We start from the raw sequence: 21,128 nt of genomic DNA, 5'->3' as shown, positions 1-21,128 counted from the left end.
GTCAATCTCAAACCATCGTCGCTTGTCGTCGGGTTGAAATAAGTTCAGATGGCGTCGAGCAATCATTCTCCCGAGCAGCCTTATTGTCTGTCATCGGACCGCTCTTGGGGGGAAGGGTCGTCATCGACGTGAGCTCCGCCTATAGACATCCGACGACGACCAAAAGCCGCCATTCGCTCGCTTCGCTTCGCCGCGTTTGTGAGGACAGGGATGCCCACCGTTGCGGCTTGAGTTGGGGAGATGGGGTGTGGGTGTTTGCAGATCACCTCACCTGGTGGGCGGAGAAGATCCGAGGACCGCCGTCGGCTTTTCCTCGCAAGATGAGGTTCGTTGGAGGCTTATTGGCAAGTTTTTAGTCAAAACGTGAATCGGAGTATCTCGCAAGTAAGAAACACGTTTCGGAGCAGATCCGTAAGTAAGAAACATGCTCGGAGTAAAGCCCGGAATGACGTATAACGTAACCAAGGGGAGCCAAGGGCTCTTTGTTCCGAGTTCCCAGGGGTTTGATGCGACTCTTTGCCGGATATACTTCGCATCTGTGTGTTGTCTCTCCTCGTAACCCATAACCCACAACCCACAACCCACAACCCATAACCTACCCCGTCTCCAGATTTAATTCTCACTAGAAAAGTAAGTCCCCCGCAACCCACACGACAACATCGGGTGGATGTGCGGAGTCCAGCGTCGCGCTCGGGATGAACTCTTCTAGTGTACCTGTATGTTCCTTCACCTCACTGTACCTATCTAGGGTTGCTATGTAGGGTTGTCACCTCATGTGACGGGGATATCGTGGATGGTATGATGGTATGGTTGGCATCGGTTCACGCAAAACACACGACACAGTTAGTTGTAACCTGATTTAGCCTGCCCTTATTTTTTTCCCATTGCTTTTGACACCCCTCTCCTCTCCTCACTGCCTGTTGCTCTGCGGACTTTCGATCCCGGGGAGTCCCGGCCAGCAGTCGATATCGTCCAGCTTCCTCAGTAGCTTCTCCAGCTTGAGCCTCGCGCTCTCGCTCACCAGCGCCTCGCCGCCGCCGCCGCCGCCACCACTTCCATCACCGCCAACACCACCAACACCACTACCATCCTCTCTCATGTTCATCTGCTCCATGTAGGCCGCCCCGCAGTCCCTCAGCTTCGGGATCAGGCTGTTGCCGTTCTGCTCCAGCACGTGCTGCGGCATGTGGTACAGGATCTCGAGCAGGTCGTCCACGATGCGCTGGTGCTCCGCCGCCCGCGTCTCGGCCCCCGACCCGAACTTCTGCAGCAGGTTCGACCGGATGTTGAGGCTCGTCACGAAGAGGTTGGCGATCTGCGTGTCGTGGCCCTCCGTCACGTGCGCCGGCCGCGAGAGCCCGCCCCGCCACCGCAGCTCCGGTGGGAAGTTGTCGATGATGGCCTGGATGCGCCCCAGGAAGTGCTTGAGCGCCCCCTCCTGCCCGCCGTAGAGGCTGACGGGCGCCGTCTGCGCCTCGTGCCACGTCAGGAAGAGGTCGCTGAGCTGGTTGAGCCCGGGCACGTACGACGTCGTGTCGCCGTGCCACGGGGGCAGTTCCGCCGCCGAGAGCTGCGGCCCCGTGTCCAGCTGGGAGTCGGTCAGCGGCAACGGGCGTAGATGGGCCCGGTTCTCCTGGTGAGAGACGATGCTGACGGACAGCCTGCCGAAAATATCCGCACTACTGTTCAGGTGATAAAAGGGAAGGGGGAACACGTCAACAAAACAAGACTGGCCTCTTTTATAGACTCGGACATAGCACAAAGGGGGGAGGGGGGGCTGGAGAGACTGCAGTTTACGTACCAGTACGCCGCAAAGATCAGCCAAAACAGACGCTTCAACAGCTGCTGCTCCGACATATCCAGGTCCGCCATGCGGTAGTAGGCCAGGTACCTCGCGCCGGCGGCCGCCTCAGACATGCCGTGGAACGAGCCCATGTCCCCGAGCCCGTTCTCGTTCATCGAGCTGGCCGACGTGCCGATGTTGTACATGGCGATGCACCAGTCCAGCGAGTAGCACGGCTTCCTCAGCCCGTGGTCGAGCAGGTGGTGCTCCTCGATGAAGTCCAGGCACCCCTCGACGGTGACGGGGCCGTAGTCGGTCCGGCGCAGCGTCGCCACCGTCGCGGCGCAGACGCTGACGACCAGCGCGCAAAAGGTGCGGTCCGAGTTGGCCTCGCCCGTCGTCAGCCGGTGCATGAACCGCCGCCGGTGCAGGACGGGCGCGAGGGCGTGGACCTTTTCGAACCAGTCGTCCAGCATGCGGCGCACGAGGTCGTCGGGAGCGAAGGAGGCGAGCCGATTGCCATGGTGCTGCCCCGTGTCGGGGCTCGGCGCGCCGATGATGGCGCGGAGGTCAGCCGCCGAGTGGATGGCGGTGGTGGCGGTAGTTGTGGTTATGACTTGAGACTGAGACTGAGACTGAGACTGAGATTGAGAATGAGAACGAGGAAGTGATCGAGGTATCTGGGTTTGAGTGGACGAGGAACCGGGCGAGTTCTGGTAGGCGAGCCCCTGGTCCGGCGAGGTGATGTCTGATGCCGAAGCAGGCGGGCTGTAGTTCTGGTTCAGCCCCTGGCTCAGGCTCTGGTTCTGGTCCGCGGTGATCGGTCCCGCTGCCGCCGCCGCCGCCGCCGCTTGCCGTCTCTGTTGGAGCTGCTGCTCGCGTTGCTGCTGTGCGTGTCTGTCACATCAGGTTAGTCTCTCTCATGCGGGTGGACGGCATCGCCGTGATGCAGGGCCGGGGGCTTGGACGGAACTTGTTAGGCGGTCCTCTCCGCCGGCGTGGCCGGTCATGCGTGCAATGGATTTCGAGGAATGTACATCCTTGGCATCGGCCTTCTCCCGCTCCGTACAGACACTGCAGGTTGGGTTAGTCTAGCACAGGGCGTTGAACTTGCGTGTGTAGAGCGCAGAGTGTATAGTGTGTTTAGAGTGCGTGTAGAGTGTAGAGTGTAGAGTCCGATGGGAGGTCACATGACGGTGGCCAAGATGATGATACAAGTAAACCCCCCCTTCCATTAGGTTGTTACGAATGAAGTCCAGTCGTTCATCACGTATGGTGTGGGAGGTTCTTGTGACTTTCTGACAGACAAGGCGGGCTCTGCTCACCCTGACTTTGCGGGCCCGACATGCATCGCAGGCGTTCTGGTTCCTGGTGATCCTGGCCCTCGGCCGACCGCTGGCCGGTGAGACGGGAGATGTAGAAAGCGCCGGGGAATCAACCCGGTTCCCGTCTGGTGGTGGTGGGTGTGGTGGTAATGGCGGAGGAGGTGGCGGTAATGTTATGGCTCGGTCGATCTCCATGGCCGAGAGAAAACCACAAACACACACACACACACACACACACACGCACTCACAACTGACGTGACTAGATTAGTTCGGATCGAATTTTCAGACAACTGCCAGTCTGTCTGCCGTAAGCGGTGCTACTACCAGTCGGTTCCCCGGATAAACCCACGAGACAGGCACGAATACAAACGACAACTCCGGAATCTGAATTGGGTAATGCGGCGCAACCCTGCCTGTAGCTGCGGTGGGGACGGGCCTCTCCTGTTGAGGCGGCTGGGCGGCTGAAGCTCACGCTTCTGCTATGGTAGGCTGGTAGGCTAGTAGGCTGGTTCGGCGGTGTTTTTGCGGAGAATGATGGATCACGTCAAAACGTGGCCACATGGGTCTCGATTATCCCGGTGATATTCCCGCAGTTTGTTCTGGCCAGGATCCAATGCGGGATGCATAAGTGACGGTTAGTCGGAGGAAGAGGGAGGGGTAGACAGCACGAATGGGATAGAATAGAGAGGGGGGGAGGGAGAGAGACGAAGTTGATGTTGGTCCGAGGAGAATTGTCGGGAAATGCTTATTTGAACTCTCTTCGTCGCAGAAACGTCGGACTTACTCCGAGTTCCCCATCCCCATCCATCCTCCTCCTCCTCCTCCAACTAGCTACACTCTCGCATTTTGGTTTTTGGGGACAGGGTCAAGCCCCGCACCGGGGGGTTACGGATCGAGTCAGCGGGGGGCCCAGACTCTGAAGGGAATAGCTTCAGACTGTCCGAGAACTCTATCGTTCCCTGTTTGTGGCTCTTCTGCTGCCGCTTCTGCTGCTGCTGCTGTATGGTCCCAGTCGACTGCTTGGCTGCTGGTTGGGTTGTATTCTCTCCCCCAGACTATCCATTTCCTCCATGTTCCGGAATGCTGGGTTCAAGCCGGTGAAGATACACGACAATACACAATACACAATACACACACCGCGCCACGCCACTGGGGCCAGCTTTCCCCGCAAGGCCACTGTGGAGAAGCCAATTTTGCATCTCGTCCTCCCGTTCCCTCTCTCTCTCTCTCTCTCTTCGTCCAGTCTCTTCTTCAGACTCCCGTGTCCCGTGTTCCACCCCCACGGGGAGGGGAACTAGTCGCTCCAATGACGATCAAGCCTTGGGCTGCTTCTCTCTTGCTATCTAGGTAACGGTAACCCGGAACCCGCTCTCTCAGTGACGCACGCCTCATCGGAAGGCGAAGCGAATCAGTTCACACGCCCACTCTCTCTCTCTCTCTCTCGATCGAACCGAGTGGCCTGTTTGTTTGCTCGGCCGCTTCGAGCCGGCCATCGGGTGCAACACCTCGGTCATCCGCCTCGGGCGGGTGGGCTATAGTCGAAAAGGGGAAAGAAGAAAAAAGAGGAAAAAAGGGGGACAAGGGTTGCTTCTTCAGGTGCGGCGTTGAGCAATGTTGTCGGCATGTCATGCCCAGGGAAACCATTTACGATTTGTTATAAGTACGCTCATCGGCCTCGATTCTGGATACCCAAGGGGGACGAGCAGCCCGGCGCCCCTGGTAGCGACATTCGTACAATCCCCCTCCCCCCTCCCATCTCCATCCTTCAGTCGCGGTCCCATTTCCATCCTCTCAGAATATCCCCAGAACTCTTAGGCAACAGCAACCATGGATCTCAAGCAGAAAGAAAGCCACGGCGTTGACCACGTTGACGTTGCCAACATGAACGACGTCTACCTGCAGCCGCCAGAGGCAACGACAGTACCATGGTACAAGCAGACGCAACTCAGGAAACTCTACTTCAACATGGTCTTCCTCTTCCTGGGCTCGACTACCCTCGGATACGATGCCAGCTTGTTGAACGGGCTCCAGACGATGCAATCATGGCAGAGCTGTAAGTCAACCAAGCAACTAACTCCATTGTCTAGATGGTATCAGGGGGAAGAGGGGGGTGAGGGGGGGTTTCGGCCGAGTTTACTAGATCAAGTCTACCCTGTCCATCGTGCTAATCGGAAAACCTTCTCCTTCATTCGAATTAGATTTCGACCATCCTTCCGGCTCAAGGTTAGGCATCTTCGGCGCCATGCCCGGCTTCGGCGGCCTGTTCGTCCTCCTCTTCGCGCCCTACGTCGCCGACGGCCTCGGCCGGAAATGGGGCACCGCCATCGGCTGCATCATCGTCATCTTCGGCGCCCTGCTCCAATCCTTCCCCGTCGGGGCGGGCGCCAGGCGAGACGCCATGTACCTCGTCGGCCGCTTCATCATGGGCGCCGGCTCCAACATCTCCAACGCCACCTGCCCCCTCCTCATCACCGAAGTCGCGCACCCGCAGCACCGGGGTAAAGTCACCACCCTCTACAACACCCTGTGGTACCTCGGCAGCATCATCTCGGCCTGGACCTGCTTCGGCACGCTCACCAACCAGTCCGGCAACATCCAATGGACGCTGCCCACGGGCCTGCAGTGCATGATGCCCGGCATCCAGCTGCTGTCCATCTGGTTCCTGCCGGAGAGCCCGAGGTGGCTGATCAGCAAGGGCAAGGAGGCCGAGGCCAAGCGCGTCCTCATCAAGTACCACGGGAACAACAACGAGAACGACGAGTTCGCCAACTGGGAGCTGGCCGAGATCTCCACCACGCTGAGGCTGGAGAAGGAGGCTTCGTCCCAGAGCGGCTGGATGGAGCTGGTCCGTACTCCCGGCAACCGCAAGCGCTGCGGCCTGATCATTGCCACGGCCATCTTCTCACAATGCAGTGGCAACGGCCTCGTGTCGTACTATGTAAGTCCATGGGCTGTGTTGTGTTTCTAGGGGGTTGTTGACTGACTCGAAGCTAAACCTGTACAGCTTTCCGTCATCCTCGGCACCATCGGAATCAAGGAGTAGGTCCCGCCTCCCGCATGACCTATCTAACCCTTTCACTTCTGCAAATATGAGTCTAACAGGTGCTTCTCACAGTTCCATCACTCAAGCGTACATCAACGGCGGCCTTACCATCTGGTCTTGGCTGGTCTCCCTCACGGCAGCCTTCTTCGTCGACCGCGTCGGGCGCCGCGTCCTTTTCCTGTTCGCCGGCGTGGGCATGCTCATCTCCTTCTCCGTCTGGACGGCCTGCAGCGCAGTCTACGCCCAGACCGAATCGGCGTCCGCGGGTATCGCCGTCGTGGCCATGATCTTCGTCTTCTACGGCGTCGCCGGCGCCGCCTGGCCGGGACTCACCGTGTCGTACACCGTCGAGATTCTGCCCTACAACATCCGCGCCAAGGGTCTCAACCTGTGCTTCTGCTTCACTGCCCTCAGCGGCGTCTTCAACCAATGGGTCAACCCCCTCGGTCTTGAGCAGTTGGAGTGGAAGTTCTACTTTGTCTACATTGCAATGTGAGTACACGGTGTGTGCGTATTTTTCAAGGCATGTGTGCTAACGAGTCCGTGACTCCAGTCTGGTAATCGAATGTCTGGTCATCTACTTCTTCTTTGTCGAGACCAAGGGCCCGACGTTGGAGGAGATCTCCATGCTCTTTGACGGCAAAGACTCGGCTGCCGGGGTTGCCAGAGTGCATGCCCAGGCCAAGGTCGACGAGGTTGAGAAGAGAGAGGTGGCATAAACAAGACGACGTGAGAACTCTCAGTTGGGAATGTACAAGGATAGGCGAGAGAGAGGAGTGGCAGTTTAGTTGACAAGACCCTTTTGATCAAGTCATAAAATTAGATACCATTAAGTTTACATACTATAGAGACTCCATGTTGGACGTGTGTTAGTCTTGCCCAGCGGTAGTGAATGTGAATGGTGTAGGTCAAAGTTGCGTGATTTGTTCAAACCAAAACCGCCGCACTCTTGTTGATAGTGCTTACCAAGAGCTGTATGAAGTCCGTGGTCTGAGTAACACTATTGTCTAGACTGTAGTTAGGTGATGTTACTCGACATTGTGTTTCTGGGCATTGCTCTCATATTTCATCCACGGTAAAAAATGCGAGACACGTTACTTGAAGCAGAGAAGTTTTCTTCAAGATGTGTTTCATGAGCAGCCGTCAGGCAGTATCGATTACGGCATTCAACGCCCATCGAGCACCTAGTAGCTCATGATATCTACCAGCATAGATCACACCAGCCAAATGGTGATACATGCATTTCTCATTTCTAAACAGTGGTCTTAACAACCTCAGTCTAATTAGCCCTCACGTCCAATCATTCCAATTCCCACCGTATCCCGCCTCACTTGTCCAGCCCTCCGGCCTCCCGCACATTCGACTGCTCATTGTTGGCGTGGTCGCCGTTCAACAGCAGCCGCTCCACCTCGGCGTCGTCATGCGGCGCCCTCACCTTGCCGACCGGCCTATGCTCGTCCCCCCTCGGCCGCCGGATGATGATGCCCTCGCGCGCCTCCCCCAGGGCCCCGCCGACGCCGGCCTGCCCCGTCCGCAGCGCGGCGAGGGACTTCTGCCGCTCCGGGAGCTGGTCCTCAACCTCCCAGCTCAGGCCCAGCAGCGCGTTCTCCTTAGGCCTCACGGCGGGATGGGTGAAGAGGCTCAGCACGCACGGCCGCTCGCCTGACGTCTCGGTGTTGGTGCCGGTGCCGTGCCAGATTCGGCCTTCGAAGATCAGGGCAGTGCCTGCAGGTGCCTCGCAGCCGATGGAGCCGTCCTAGAGAGATGATGGGTTAGCCATGTGGGAGACAGGGGTTGGGAATGGTGATGGTGGTGGTGGTGGTGGTGGTGGTGGTGGCACAAACGCTTGAGAACACATTCCGCGGCCGGACGTTCTTGTCGTGAGACCCGGGGAAGATGCGCGTTCCTCCGTTCTTCTCGTGGAAGTCGCACAGGAGCCACGAGATGTTGAGAGCAACGGCCTTCGCCCGGCCGTGGCCCATGATGCCCTGATCCCAGTGAAGAACCTGCGGCAAGCCCCCAGGACGGGCAATGTTGACCTGCGGCATCAAAAGTCAGTCTTCGTGTTTCCTCTTCGCAGCCCCATGGAACGGGGGGTGTGAAGTCATTCGCCGCCTTCGGATGGACTCACAGAGTATGACCACAACAGAGGGTTGTCGCAACCCAGGTACCACGGGACAACCTCGTCGATCAGGGGATGGTTCAGGAGGTCGAGGAACTCCTCTCCCTTGTTGAACAGGTTCCAGATCCGCTGGTTGGGCTTCTTCGGCCCGCCGTCAAAGGTAGCCACGCCGGCCTTGCGCTCTCCGGCCGCCTGCTCCTGGGCTCCCTTCTTAAGAATGGCAACCTGCTCGGTGGTCAGGGCGTTCTTGAGCAACCTGCGTCGTCTGTCAGTCTCGCGTACGCGCAGCACGGAGCGCCTGTGACCAACCCATAGCCCCATTTTCTGAGGTCTCGCTTGACCTGGTCAATGTCCTCCGTCGGCTTGGGAAGCTCGTTCAGGTCGAGTTGGTCTGCGGTCTGGGGCGGCTCGGTCGGGTCGGGAGTAATGAGATCGGCGAAGCGGATCGCCAAGGGCAAGTTTCCCTTGCTTCCCCCCGAGCCCGCCGACATCATCACGGCAGTCTGGGGATCCTCCCGGCCATCCCTCAAGTCTTCGAACTTCTCTGGGGGCCACGAGAGCTCGAAGGAAGGCTCGGCGTTGTCTGCGGGCGCGGAATCGAGGAGCTTCACCGGGCTGGATCGGGCGTCTATCCAGATGGCAGCACTCGAACGGTCCCTTTCGGAGAATGTAATCTTGATAAGTGCCTTGATCTCTTGGAATGCCTACCATACCTACATGTCAGCTACAACATCAATACTATAATGAGGACTCCCGCAGTTCGTATACGTAAGATCCGATAACCCAAGGATCGGAACGCCATGATTACCTGCAACTTCTGGATGAGGATCTCTCTGGCCAGCGTACTTTGTGCCGCGAAACGCTTGGCCTTATCGCCGTACTTGATGTGGCTAAAGTCGAGGCCCGAGCCGAGGGACCGGGATGGAGGCGGCATAGACATGATAAAGGAAGTATCACTACGTCAACCCTCTTCGATAGGCGGTAAAGTGGTCCGTGGGAGTTGTTTTGTTGGTGGTGTGGAGTTTGCTCTAATCGACAAGGAAGAATCAATAGCAATCAAGCTAACTGCAAGAGCGTTCTCACAGCTATATACACACTTGCTGCTGGTATGGATAAAACGTATGGCTCTTTGCCAGCTTCGAGGCGCGGCATTGGGCGTTTGCTCGACCTCTCCTCCAACAATATTCACAAGCGGACCGAGTCCGATACCGAGACCGATTTGAAGCCAACAAGCTTCCAAGTGAGTTTGCGAATATTCCACTCATCGAGCCCGGCATGCTGCACTATGTAACTACACTTGCGCTCATTGGACCTACCGTCCCATCTTCAGCGAAGCTACCCTTCACCGCCACAACTTTGTTTGCACCCTGTATCAGCAAAAGTTGCAAGGTTGTCAAGGGGGGGGGCAAGGCAACGCCCGACTTGGCTTGCACCATTGAAATTAAGTCGTCGTCTATTGGATTGAGGACTTGAAAAACATCGAGGAGAAACCGGCAAGCCTAGGCTTGTAGTATGAGATTCCCGACTGATCGATGGACGCGAACGCCGTCTTACGGTTTGCGGGATTTTATCAAGTTGATTTAGGTTGTCGCCAAGATACTACCCAAATTCAGAAGAAAGGAGTTCGGCATAGAGCCAGCCAGGGTTTGGTTTCATCCGCTTTAATTCCAATTGCAGTTATCTGCCGCCTATATCTGACTAGCATCCCCCGCCTCATATCCAATCTGGACGCATTGAAGCTACCACATATTTGCCGATCTCAACGTGACGGCTATACCATTCCACCCTGTAACCAACGCGAAACTCTTTAACAGACGGGGATGTTGATGACATCGCCGATCTGGAGCAGGAGAGGGTCCACGCCCTCGTTGGCAGCGAGGAGGGCGTTGACGTCGAGGCCGAGGCTCTGGGCGACGAGGAAGAAGGTGTCGCCGGCGACGATGGTGTGGGTGGCCGGGCCGCCCTCGACGCAGGTATCGCTGCCCTCCTTGGCCAGGCACGAGGTGTTGTCCGGGGTGCAGACGTAGGTAGGGACCTGGAGGACCTGGCCGAGCGAGAGGAAGTTGGGGTTGGTGATGCCGCTCGCGTCGGCGATGTTGCAGATGCCGGAGCTGAATCTCTGCGAGATGATGGTCAGGGTGTCGCCCGAGACGACGGTGTAGTCAATGACCGGGCCGGGGGAGCAGGTCGGCGAGGAGGTGGCCGAAATTGTGGCCGCGGCCGACGCGCTGGTGGGAGTGGGCGTGGTCGGGGTAGCCTGCTATAGAGGTTGTCAGTCCAAGAGCTGCTGATACGCGTTTCCTTGTGTTTGTTTGTGTTTGTTTATGTGTGTGTGTGTGTGTGTGTGTCTGATGTGCCCGTCCAGAGTTTGACTGGCCCGGTCGATTGTGAAGCCATGGAGATCAGATGAGAGCTTACAGGGAGGGCGGCGGCAACGCCGACGACAGCCAGGATGGAGAAGAGTTCGGAGATCTGCATATTGACTGATTTGGATGGAATCAAAAAAGATTAAAGGTTGGGTAAAGAATTAAGAGTTGATAGGTAAAACGATTGTGGATTGTAGCGAAAGACGGATCGAGAAACTGGATGTTTGTTGATGATCCAAAAGACCTTAGACACCACCAACGCAACGACCACTCATCTACTTATACAAAATCTCGTCGGTCCCTGAGAGAAGATGGAGCCAACAGTTCGTAACTTAGAAACGCCCATGATTCCGCCGAGACCGCTGGTCACCGGGCAGGATGTTTGTGGGGTATAGGGGCTTAGGGGCTGGACGGGGCTGGACGGGGCTGTGTGAGGGGCGTCTGCGTCTTCATCCAGCCTGCTTTCCTTCTCACTGCCGGGTGAATGCTACGAAGCTGCTTTCTTTGGGGGGAGAGCCCAGGGGCGAAGCGAGATTTCTGAGCCATGGAGTTGGGCCCTCGGCAGACTCGGGCATGATCACAGTCCTAGCAATCCAAGAAGTCAAACCTAAAACTCTGGGGATTGGAGGGCACCTTATTGACTCGTGTTGGCTGTCAGGTCTGGGGAGACCCTTGCTCGTACACCTCGGGCTGTTGGGGGGCGGGGGGTTTTGACAATATTTTGGGACGTTCAATTTGGCCGCACTCAAGCTCCTCAACCTGATATTAACTTCAATCTAATGACGTGGTCGTCCTTGACCTACCAATGATGCCCTGGATTTTGCGATGGCCGAGCATTGGCATCTTCAAAAGGTTCGGCCAAAACCGAACCAAAATTCATGCAGGTGACTATTGATGACGCGGATACCTTGAATGACTGAAAGAAACCAAAAAGACAATGTTTTCCTAGCCAAAAGTCTCCTGAAAAGAGAAGGGATAGGGGAGAGAATGTTGTTGGTCGGGGGTTGTCCACCCGTGGATGCTGACGACCGCGTCATATACCACGGCACTTATAGCCGGGGTAATCAATCTAAGTTTGAGCCTCATTCAACTGACGCGCAGCCCCCACTGTGTCGTCCGAACGCCTGTCCCATCCCGAGAACGAGGCGCTCGTGGGCGAAGGCTCAAAGGTATGGCCGTTAAACGTTGCTGATCTCACACATGGCTCTCTTGGATTATGATCGATTTCACAAGACTGATCTCTGTATTGATATTGTGGCCTCTTGGAACTGATCAGAGGCGTCTTCCGGGATCTGCCCGGATCGTCATCGTTCGGCCAGCCCAGACTTTGCATGAGGAGCCGGGGAGACCTCCACATTCACCCCAACCCAAGCCACCCTGCCCAAGTGCCCTGGATTCCCCCGACCAAGTATCTATGTACAATAGGAGAGGCGGTGCTCGCCGGTACCGGGACCACGTCTCCGCGGCTTTGGTACCCTAAACGAACGGTTGCTAAGGGGCAATGTAACCTCGTATGGACCAGAAAGGGGCCAAACGTAGGCATGAGCGCATCGGGATTCCTCATTCTGCACCTGACCATTCATCCTGATATTACATTGCATTTATTTAACCAGCATGTTGCTGTCAAGTGTCTTGTCTCCTACAGGAATGTTCTCGTGGTTTCACAAAGTCACCGCGCGGTCGATGCTATTTTGAGGATGTCTTCGGGTGGCAATGGTAACCAAGCTTTATGTCCGGCAGAACACTCCCTGCGCCGGAAGTTGTTCGTTTATCGTGTCACGTTGCCCGAGGCGACTATTGCCTTTCTTCAATGTCTACCAAGCGATGGGTCTGACTAGTAATCAGGCCCAACTTAGAGAAATGAGCAGCAATGGTATGACCCCCCCCAATTATTACACCATCGGACAGAGTCCGGTTCCCCTTTTAGTTATCCTGTTCTCAAGCGATACTTTCTGTGAATGACTCTGTAAGTTCCGCTACGGAAAGTGTATTTGCAGGCCTCCCTGACACATGACGTAAACAACACATGACCGATGCTAGAACCAAGGCCAGCTTAGTTCTTTATTGTTATGCTTCCAACCCAACTTCCGCCGCTTTGCACCCTCGAAACGAAGAACTGCCAATGGTCTGGGTATTCTTTTCCCGCATTCGAAAACAAAAAATCGTATGAAGCCGGTGCACCGCCGTGGTTCAGGCCTGTGGCTGCAGCCTCCGAGTCAATTTTGATACGATCTTTTGGCCATCAAGACTTGCTCCAGTGACCAACCCAGCTCCAAACTTTGGTGGTTTTAGGCCTCTCACTGACGTTTGATTATATGTGTTGTCACAAACTACCAGTTTACCGCTACTCTACACAGTTCTGAGGGGTTTGACGATGCTACTCAGGGCTCTAACCAGGCCGTGCAAACGTATAGTTTGCTGTCATTTGGTGGTATCGACAGTCGAAACCACAACTGCTATTTCTACGACTTGGTTGGGTTGTCAGTGCTCACAACACACCGGTAGTGATTGGTCATCCCACAAAAAGACCAAAGCCTTCGAGTAAGATGTCTGGGTAGCCTATAAGTCCGAATCTGTTTGTGTCTTAAGACGATGTTTTATGGCTTCAGAAAAAAGACTGATAAAGGCTCCTGACTGGTCGGTTGATGAAGAGATTCAGAGGCTGAGAGTATGATACAGCTGCAAAGTACGAGACTCTCTGTTGCTGCCAAGGTATTTTGATTTAGGCCTATGTGTGAATGCGGTTGGTTGGCGGTTGAAACACTTGGAGTTTGGATGAATAATTAATTGACAATTCAGCAGTCAACGGTCAACAAAAGAGGAAGTCAGCTTGTTCCAGAGTATCTTAATCAAACTTGGTTCTGAGGCCATTCAAACATCCTTTAGGTTCGTATAACGGATGTACAGCTATGCCACTACCATTTTGGGGTGGTCCAATCAAACTCCACGGTACCAGTTGATGGACAAGCAGCTTGAGGTTACACAACTACGCTCGGTTTGTAATTCATCGACTATGGGCATGTCGTGAATGCAACATGCCGATAATCTTCCCCTTGACTGTCGATCGCAACGGGATTTCCCCTACCCCTTCTCCGCACGCTGCATACAATCGGTTACATCCCCAACCTCCTCCACCTTTAGCCGCCTCCAGATCAACCACCCCCTCCAGGTCTTGCGCACCAATTGAAACTCGTCCTTGAGCCCAGGCTCGGCACTCGCAACGGCGCCTTATTTGTGCGCAAGCCAGTTCAACTTGGCGCTGGATTCCCGTTCCTGCAGATTCGTGTTGATGACGAGGGGAATATCCGAGGTTGGCGAGAAACCCGAGCATCTTCATGTCATCAAGCCGGAGCAGCCTGTTATGGGTATAAAGAGAGGGGCTCGGAGAAGGAAGTCCTGGTGAAGAAGCTGCGATGTATTCATCTGTTTAGGGTTACGGGACTCACAAAACATGAAGCTGCACCTGTCATCAGTCCTGCCGATGGCCGCGGTCACCTTGGCCGTAGCGCAGCAAACCTTCTCAAACCCGGTCCTGTGGCAGGACTTGGCCGACCTCGAGGTCATCCGCGTCAACGACACGTACTACTACACGGCTTCGACGATGCACTACTCCCCCGGCGCTCCTGTGCTGAAGAGCTACAACCTCGTCGACTGGGAGTTTGTCGGGAACTCGGTCCCCGAACTCATCTTCGGAGACGAGTATTACCTGAACGGCACGTCGCGCGCCTACGTCGGTGGTATCTGGGCAAGCAGTCTGCAGTACCGCGAGAGCAACGGCCTCTTCTACTGGTATGGCTGCATCCAGTCCGGAGAGATGAAGACCTGGATCTTCACGGCTAGCGACCCGGCCGGGCCATGGACTGCGCAGCCGCCCATCGACGAGTGTTTCTATGACTTGGGAGTGTTGGTCGACGACGACGACACCATGTACGTGGCATATGGGAGGTACAACATCAGCGTTGCCCAGCTTTCTCCCGACGGACTGAAGCCGGTCAGGAACGAGGTACCACTGCCCCCGATCTCCTGCCGACGGCCCTGGTAGAAGCCTATTATTTTTATTTTGTTTCTATTGTTTTGCTGACGGCCTTGCCGGCCTAGGTTGTTTGGGTTGACCCCGTACGATATCTGGAAGGCGCCCGCTTCTATCACATCGGCTCAAGCTACTACATCTGGCTGACGAAGCCCGCCGACGGCCAACATGTGCTGAAGGCAGACAGCCCGTGGGGGCCGTACACCGACCGCACAGTCCTCGACAGGATGGCCTCGCCGATTCCCCACTCGGGGACGCCGCACCAAGGCGGCATCGTGGACACCCCCGACGGCGACTGGTGGTACATGTCCTTCCTGGACGCGTATCCCAGCGGCCGCATCCCGGTCCTCGCGCCGCTGACCTGGGACGAGGAGGGATGGCCGCACATCGTGACGGACGAGGCCGGCGGCTGGGGCAAGACGTACCCGATGCCCGTCCAGACCGACAAGACGGTCGACGCCGCCGGCGAGTACACGGACAGCTTCGCCGGCCCCGGGCTCTCCCCCGAGTGGGCGTTCAACCACAACCCCGACAACTCGGCCTGGGAGCTGGGCGCCGGCGGCCTGACGCTCCGCACGGCGACCGTCACCGACGACCTCTACAGCGCGCGCAACACCCTCGCCCACCGCATCCTGGGCCCGAAGAGCAGCGGCACGTTCCGCCTGAACGTCGGCAACATGGCGGACGGCGACGTGGCCGGCGTCTCCATCTTCCGCGACGAGTCGGCCTACATCGGTCTCCGCAAGGAGGGCGGCTCCCTGAAGCTCGTTGCCGTCCACGACGTCCTCGCGCCCGAGAGCGCCGGCTGGCAAACCACCTCCAACGGCACCGTCGTGGCCACGGCGAGCGGGTGCAGCATCGACCTGTCCGGGGCCGCTGACGGGACCTCGGACATCTACCTGCGCATCGTCGCGGACCTGCACCCGACCTTCGGCGTCGAGGCGCACAACCCGGCCCAGCTGCTCTACTCCACCGACGGAGAGAACTTCACGCAGCTGGGGCCCGATTATTGGTGCCACAACAGATGGCAGTACTTCTTGGCGTTCCGCTTCGCCGTCTTCAACTATGCTACCAAGTCCCTGGGCGGTTCGGTCCTTGTGAAGGAGTTTACGCTCGAGTTGGTCGAGTAGGGCCTCCAAAGCAAGCTTGGGATAATCAAATTGAACGATATGATTTACCCCCAAGCAGAGGCAAACGTTTCTTGTTTGAGGTGGTTCCATGCTCAAACTCCCTCGTCATCTGATAGGCCATGCTGGGAATCTCTTGCTCAAGACCAGCCCCTCACACTTTCGACGTGCAAACCCTTTGTGGAAGATGTCCAACGTTTCTGCAAGCTCTGCGTCTCAGATGTCTCGATATCTCTCGTTATATATTATAGGTTCCCCCCCTTGACTAAAAAAAGGAACAAGTGAAATCATTTGACGAGCTTGCCAAATATTCATTTCTGAACTTTTTAATCTGCCATACCCAACCCAGTAAGAACCGAAAAGGAGGGGCATCATCAGACACGAGACATCCGTCAAACATTCCGGGCCGCTAGTCATAACAACCCTTCTGGCAGCGCAGTCTTTACACAACCTGTCCAACACCAGCCGCACTTCCAAAGACGTCTCCACTGCAACAACGGTTGCCACAGAAGCAGCATGCGGGTTGTCGTACAAATGGAAGCTTCTAAAGTCCAGGCCCCGCGTAAAGTGATCTCACGTACCGCCCTTCCCTTCCCGAGGAACGGGTATCCGGGTTGGACGGTGCCATAGCCCGGGCCATTCCTTGCGCACGAAAGAGAATGGAAGCACGATTCTAGCTTCATTCCTGCCCATGTTCTCGGGTCCAGCTGTGTGGTAACAGCCCAATTACGATGACCGGCTGATCGCCACAGAATCCTGGGCTTACTGGTGTCTGCCACCACCGCATTCATCATTTCCGTGTTCGAGTCCTCCCCCCTCCTCCTCCCCCCGAATGCGTAGGCAGGTCTGACACAAAGTTGAACAAAGCGCTGGCTATCTTGGCTGTCCTTTGGCGGTCGTCGACCTTGCTGCCCAAGTCAGCTCTTCATTCATCGTGGCTCCCGATGTACCACCCGCGGCGGGCATACACCAGGCGAGAGACGAACGTAGGCCGCTCAGAACCAGACAAGAGTCGGCACTAGCGGATGATGGATCTCGCTATTTGCAAGCTTCATGACTTGAAGCAGACCATGATGGGGCTCCCTAACGACTCATTGAGGGGGGAGGAGCGGGGAGGGCGGCGTCTTGTCTCACATTCTCCCGATAGTCTAGAGCGCCCAGCCATGCCCGACATGCCCTCTTTCAAGAGGCCCCGGTCCAAACGCTCCCTGCTGGCCGCAAAATCTACCGCACAATGGCTCAGTGGCTGGCCTCGATAGTACCATCGCCGTATGCTTCCAGCCTAGCGCCGTCCGATGCGCGATGATCGAACTTTCCGATGTCCTCCATGCGGAGGCAAAAGCCACGAGCAATGGGCAAGCACGCAAGTGTTGGCGCAACCCTCTCTTTAAATGGGTTACACGAAGCCTTCGGGAGGCGAGTCGTCGTTTCTGACGGCTTCCTTTCCGTCTAAACTCTGATCCAGGATCTTGCGTCCGCAGAGTTTTTGCCTTTTTGTTTTTTTACATATGTAAAGAAACAAAATCCCCCTGTTCATCACACGCTACTACGACAGTCTGAATCTCGAGCCTTCATCGGCCATCCGGTAGAAGATGAGAGGCATTTCGGCAGAGGCGCTAATTGTATGTATTTACAGTTCCTTCTTTTTGACAATCTTCTTGTGCATCCGGGGCTCATCATGGCTTGAACTAACCACTTCACCCTCATCACCAGGCCGTCGAGTGGTTGTTCATCACCATTGCGTTATGCCTCATCATCGCGCGGATCAACCTGCGAATATTCCACCTCAAAGCGGGCTTCGTGCTCAGCGATGCCTTCATCGCCGCGGCCTTCGCCGCCGGCGTCTCCCTGAACGCCGTCGACATCACGCTGTACCTCCGCGGCGTCTACGAGCCGGACATCGACTTCAAGATGACCAACTGGGTGGCCACGGAAGCGGAGTCGGTCTACGTTTACAGGGTATGTGATGTGGCCTGCCTGACTGCTTGTCTGCCACTGTCTACCCTGCTCATCCCCTCTGGAGGCGCGACGTGAACGAGCTGACGAGTTGGCGTGACAGACGCTCTACTTCCTGTACTTCCCATTTTACTTTGAGCAATACTTCAACAAGGGCACCCTCCTCGCTCTGTACTACGAAATATTCGGCAGAGGCTCTACCAAGATCAGGGCCTCGCTGTTATGCCTCGTGGCTTACTGTGCTGCCGGCTTCATCACGACCATGTGCATGATTTTATTCTACTGCAAGTGGGGTTGCTACTGGTACTCTCTGTCCCCCTATTCTCTCCGTGTTTCGTTGGCCCTTGTTCGCCGTTGCTAATCACTTCCCCAAGGTCGTACACCGCAACCTGCCCTCAGCGGTGTTGGGTAGTCAACGATAACCTCGGCTGGGCTCTCCACTTCAGCTCCGACGTCTTCAGTGAGCCTCGCCCCAGCCCGCATATCGTCTTTTAGATGACTCGCTGACGGAAACCCAGTCTTCATCCTCCCGCTCGTCTATATCAGCAAGCTGAACATGTCGAAAGCGCAGAAGATCAGTGCCAGCGTCACCTTCAGCATCGGCCTAGTCAACATCCTCATCACCCTCTCGAGGTGGTTCATAGTCCAAGCCGTCTTCACCGAAGTGCCAGCCCTCAACACAGGCCGTAAGCCAACTGTCACACTACCCGCTGGCCGCTCCCGACGAAGCTAATACCATTTCTCAGAGTTACTGGCAGTCTTGGACGGTCACATAGGCTTGATCGTCAGCATACTGCCATCCCTCCGCCCCTATCTCCGCCTTTGGCAGAATGTAAATGACTCTCGGCCAGCCAAGAGCAACGCCACATCCGAGGGCCTCACCACAGGGAAAGAAGAAACCCTCTCCACATCCCGCGTAACATCCTCCTCGCATGATTCGAACAAAAAGGCCGAAGAGGTGAGCCGCGTATAGTCAGTCGCCTGACTCCACCATGGCTGGGTGGACTGGTCTGGGTTGTCTCCAGGGAGGTTGGAGGTTGCGATTTTCTCGAAGATCTTGCTCTAGTTTCTTAATGCCACCTTCAAAAGAAGTAAAAGAGTGTAGTTATTTGTCTTGGCAGATGAATTACCTGATATGTTCGTTCATCTTCATCACTATTGTCTTCGGCAATGTTATGGCATTCCTGCCGAGTCTGCTACGTATTTTGGGACATGGACATCCCGTCAACCAATATCGTGGGATCAATTTCGGAACCCGGAAGCTTCATTTGCCGATTCACATAATTAAAAGGGGCCAGCTGCCATAGCCAGACATGTTCCCGTCATGGCTCGAATAGCGTTCAACGGACTGTGTAACCCTTCCATGGGGCTAGCTATCCCGCCAGAGTCATCAAGAATCATGAGGATGCAGATCCGAACTCCTGAAACTCATCAGGCCTCAAAAACAGCAAAAGAATGAGGACGACCCGACTCGAACGGACAACCTTCTGGACTGGAATCAGAAGCGCTACCATTGCGCCACGCCCCCTGGATTGTTGTAATACCCAGGCCTCTAATCGAATAAAAAGATGGAAGCAGAGAAACAGATTGCGGCGTCTGAGACGGGGGGGTAGGTTGTTTGTTGATGTGCTGAAGGCGTGCAGTTGTTAGTTTGCTTGTTCCGGGAAGCGCTTGTGAAGTCGTGAACAAACGGGGCTGACCGAGCTCACCGAGAGCTGTGGACTAGTGCACGGCCCACTCCCCATCGGAACATCTTGGTGCCGGTGCGTTTCCTCACCGAGGTGAACCCTGTGCATTTCGCGACTCTCCCCAAGCAGCTTCAATCGCATTTTCCATCCAAGACCAGCCTTCCACCCACCCACCCCCTCCCACAATCCGACCTCCCACCGAAACACAGGTCCACCTGCTCCTCCCCTTCAAAAGAAACAACAACACTCAGGGCGAACAATAGCAGACACAACCACCCAAAAACACAAACAGCCAACGAGACAAGCCCAGCCCAGCCCGAAAAGATGGACTACCAGAACCGCGCCGGCTCCAAGTTCGGCGGCGGCGGCGTCGCCTCCTTCTCGGCCACCAACGCCGACCGCCGCGAGCGCCTCCGCAAGCTCGCCCTCGAGACCATCGACCTCGACAAGGACCCCTACTTCTTCAAGAACCACGTCGGCTCCTTCGAGTGCCGCCTCTGCCTCACTGTCCACCAGAACGACGGCTCCTACCTCGCCCACACCCAGGGCAAGAAGCACCAGACCAACCTCGCCCGCCGCGCCGCCCGCGAACAGAAGGAGGGGAAGCAGAACATCGACCCGGCCACGGGCCTGCCCATGGGCGTCTCCGGCGCCGGCTTCGGCGGCGCCGGCATCCGCCGCAACGTCATCAAGATCGGCCGCCCCGGCTACAAGATCACAAAGGTCCGCGACCCCGTCACGCGCCAGCAGGGCCTGCTCTTCCAGCTGCAGTACCCGGACATCGCGCCCGACGTCGAGCCCAAGTGGCAGGTCATGAACGCCTTCACCCAGCGCATCGAGGAGCCCGACAAGAACTTCCAGTACCTCCTCGTCGCCGCCGAGCCCTACGAGACGTGCGGCTTCAAGATCCCCGCTCGCGAGCTTGACAAGCGCGACGACAAGCAGTTCAGCTTCTGGGACCCGGACGCCAAGGAGTACTGGCTGCAGGTCATGTTCATGTCGGAGCGTGAGGAGAGGTACGTCGCCGCGCCGGGCACGAGGAGGTGAGGTCCGCGTGATTGGGGGGGGGAAATTTTACTCGAGCTTCGCGGATTTTCAATTGAATTTTCACGTCATGAGGATGCATTGGTGTTGGCGCATGGCAATGGCCAAGAACACGTTGACGGGGGACTCGGCTGGCACGAGGAGAAGGGCATAGTGTCCCGGCCAGGTCCCAGCAATCACCAGCTTCAGCTCGCGAGCTGCGTGGGCTATGCGGTTAAACGATCGTCGCACCCAACACACGCCACAAGGCACCTTTAGGAAAGATATCACGGCGTTTTGGCGCGGGTCATGGGAAATGTAAGGATGCTTGCTCATTAACCCTCCAGGGATACATACAGATGGGCTGACATGAACCTCAAGAAAGTTGCACGCAAATACAATTACAATGTCAGCACGTAGGGTTTTGTTCTCAATTGCATCGTTTCGGTTACATTTCGTCTTCACCTTGATACTGTTGCCAGTCGTCCTCCTGTCTCCTAAATTCACAACAGCATCCGTGACCTGTAGATCCGGCATTACTACTAGATCTGGTGCCCGCCCTCATTTCGTCTCCTCGCAACTCCTACCCGTCCTTCTCGTGAGAATGCAAGCTCTAGGCATCCGTCGACCCTCTCAAAGAAGGCCTCCCCGAGGCACATCCCCTG

At 56.3% G+C, this 21,128-nt stretch overlaps 7 protein-coding genes across 7 annotated transcripts; 4 read left to right on the top strand and 3 right to left on the bottom strand.

The window, feature by feature from the left end:
- Nucleotides 1-910: 910 nt before the first annotated feature.
- CH63R_00226 (C6 zinc finger domain containing protein) lies at nt 911-2,259 on the bottom strand (the record flags this gene model as incomplete). The annotated part of the gene is made up of 2 exons (XM_018295201.1): nt 911-1,682; nt 1,802-2,259. 2 exons carry the CDS (start codon nt 2,257-2,259, stop codon nt 911-913), a joined length of 1,230 nt encoding a protein of 409 aa, XP_018163563.1.
- Nucleotides 2,260-4,935: 2,676 nt separating this feature from the next.
- Nucleotides 4,936-6,870, top strand: CH63R_00225 (Hexose transporter protein; the record flags this gene model as incomplete). Its single annotated transcript, XM_018295200.1, has 5 exons — nt 4,936-5,161; nt 5,307-6,046; nt 6,113-6,147; nt 6,224-6,643; nt 6,705-6,870. 5 exons carry the CDS (start codon nt 4,936-4,938, stop codon nt 6,868-6,870), a joined length of 1,587 nt encoding a protein of 528 aa, XP_018163562.1.
- A 608-nt stretch (nt 6,871-7,478) lies between these two features.
- On the bottom strand, nt 7,479-9,213 carry CH63R_00224 (Phytanoyl-dioxygenase; the record flags this gene model as incomplete). Its single annotated transcript, XM_018295199.1, has 5 exons — nt 7,479-7,907; nt 7,996-8,190; nt 8,283-8,529; nt 8,556-8,977; nt 9,082-9,213. 5 exons carry the CDS (start codon nt 9,211-9,213, stop codon nt 7,479-7,481), a joined length of 1,425 nt encoding a protein of 474 aa, XP_018163561.1.
- Nucleotides 9,214-10,080: 867 nt separating this feature from the next.
- Nucleotides 10,081-10,751, bottom strand: CH63R_00223 (EC90 protein; the record flags this gene model as incomplete). Its single annotated transcript, XM_018295198.1, has 2 exons — nt 10,081-10,533; nt 10,692-10,751. The coding sequence occupies 2 exons, from the start codon at nt 10,749-10,751 to the stop codon at nt 10,081-10,083; spliced, it is 513 nt and encodes a 170-aa protein (XP_018163560.1).
- Nucleotides 10,752-14,090: 3,339 nt separating this feature from the next.
- CH63R_00222 (glycosyl hydrolase family 43) lies at nt 14,091-15,799 on the top strand (the record flags this gene model as incomplete). Its single annotated transcript, XM_018295197.1, has 2 exons — nt 14,091-14,642; nt 14,738-15,799. 2 exons carry the CDS (start codon nt 14,091-14,093, stop codon nt 15,797-15,799), a joined length of 1,614 nt encoding a protein of 537 aa, XP_018163559.1.
- A 1,589-nt stretch (nt 15,800-17,388) lies between these two features.
- Nucleotides 17,389-18,725, top strand: CH63R_00221 (Archaeal flagellin n-terminal-like domain-containing protein; the record flags this gene model as incomplete). The annotated part of the gene is made up of 6 exons (XM_018295196.1): nt 17,389-17,418; nt 17,510-17,755; nt 17,856-18,098; nt 18,152-18,212; nt 18,271-18,438; nt 18,499-18,725. 6 exons carry the CDS (start codon nt 17,389-17,391, stop codon nt 18,723-18,725), a joined length of 975 nt encoding a protein of 324 aa, XP_018163558.1.
- Nucleotides 18,726-19,764: 1,039 nt separating this feature from the next.
- On the top strand, nt 19,765-20,487 carry CH63R_00220 (Splicing factor 3A subunit 2; the record flags this gene model as incomplete). The annotated part of the gene is made up of 1 exon (XM_018295195.1): nt 19,765-20,487. The coding sequence occupies one exon, from the start codon at nt 19,765-19,767 to the stop codon at nt 20,485-20,487; it is 723 nt and encodes a 240-aa protein (XP_018163557.1).
- Between the last annotated feature and the right edge of the window lie 641 nt (nt 20,488-21,128).

This window comes from Colletotrichum higginsianum, chromosome 1, assembly GCF_001672515.1.
Source record: "Colletotrichum higginsianum IMI 349063 chromosome 1, whole genome shotgun sequence".
NCBI classification, from domain to species: Eukaryota; Fungi; Ascomycota; class Sordariomycetes; order Glomerellales; family Glomerellaceae; genus Colletotrichum; species Colletotrichum higginsianum.
Note: the sequence above shows the minus strand (reverse complement) of the source record. Positions and strands in the feature narration are given on the sequence as shown.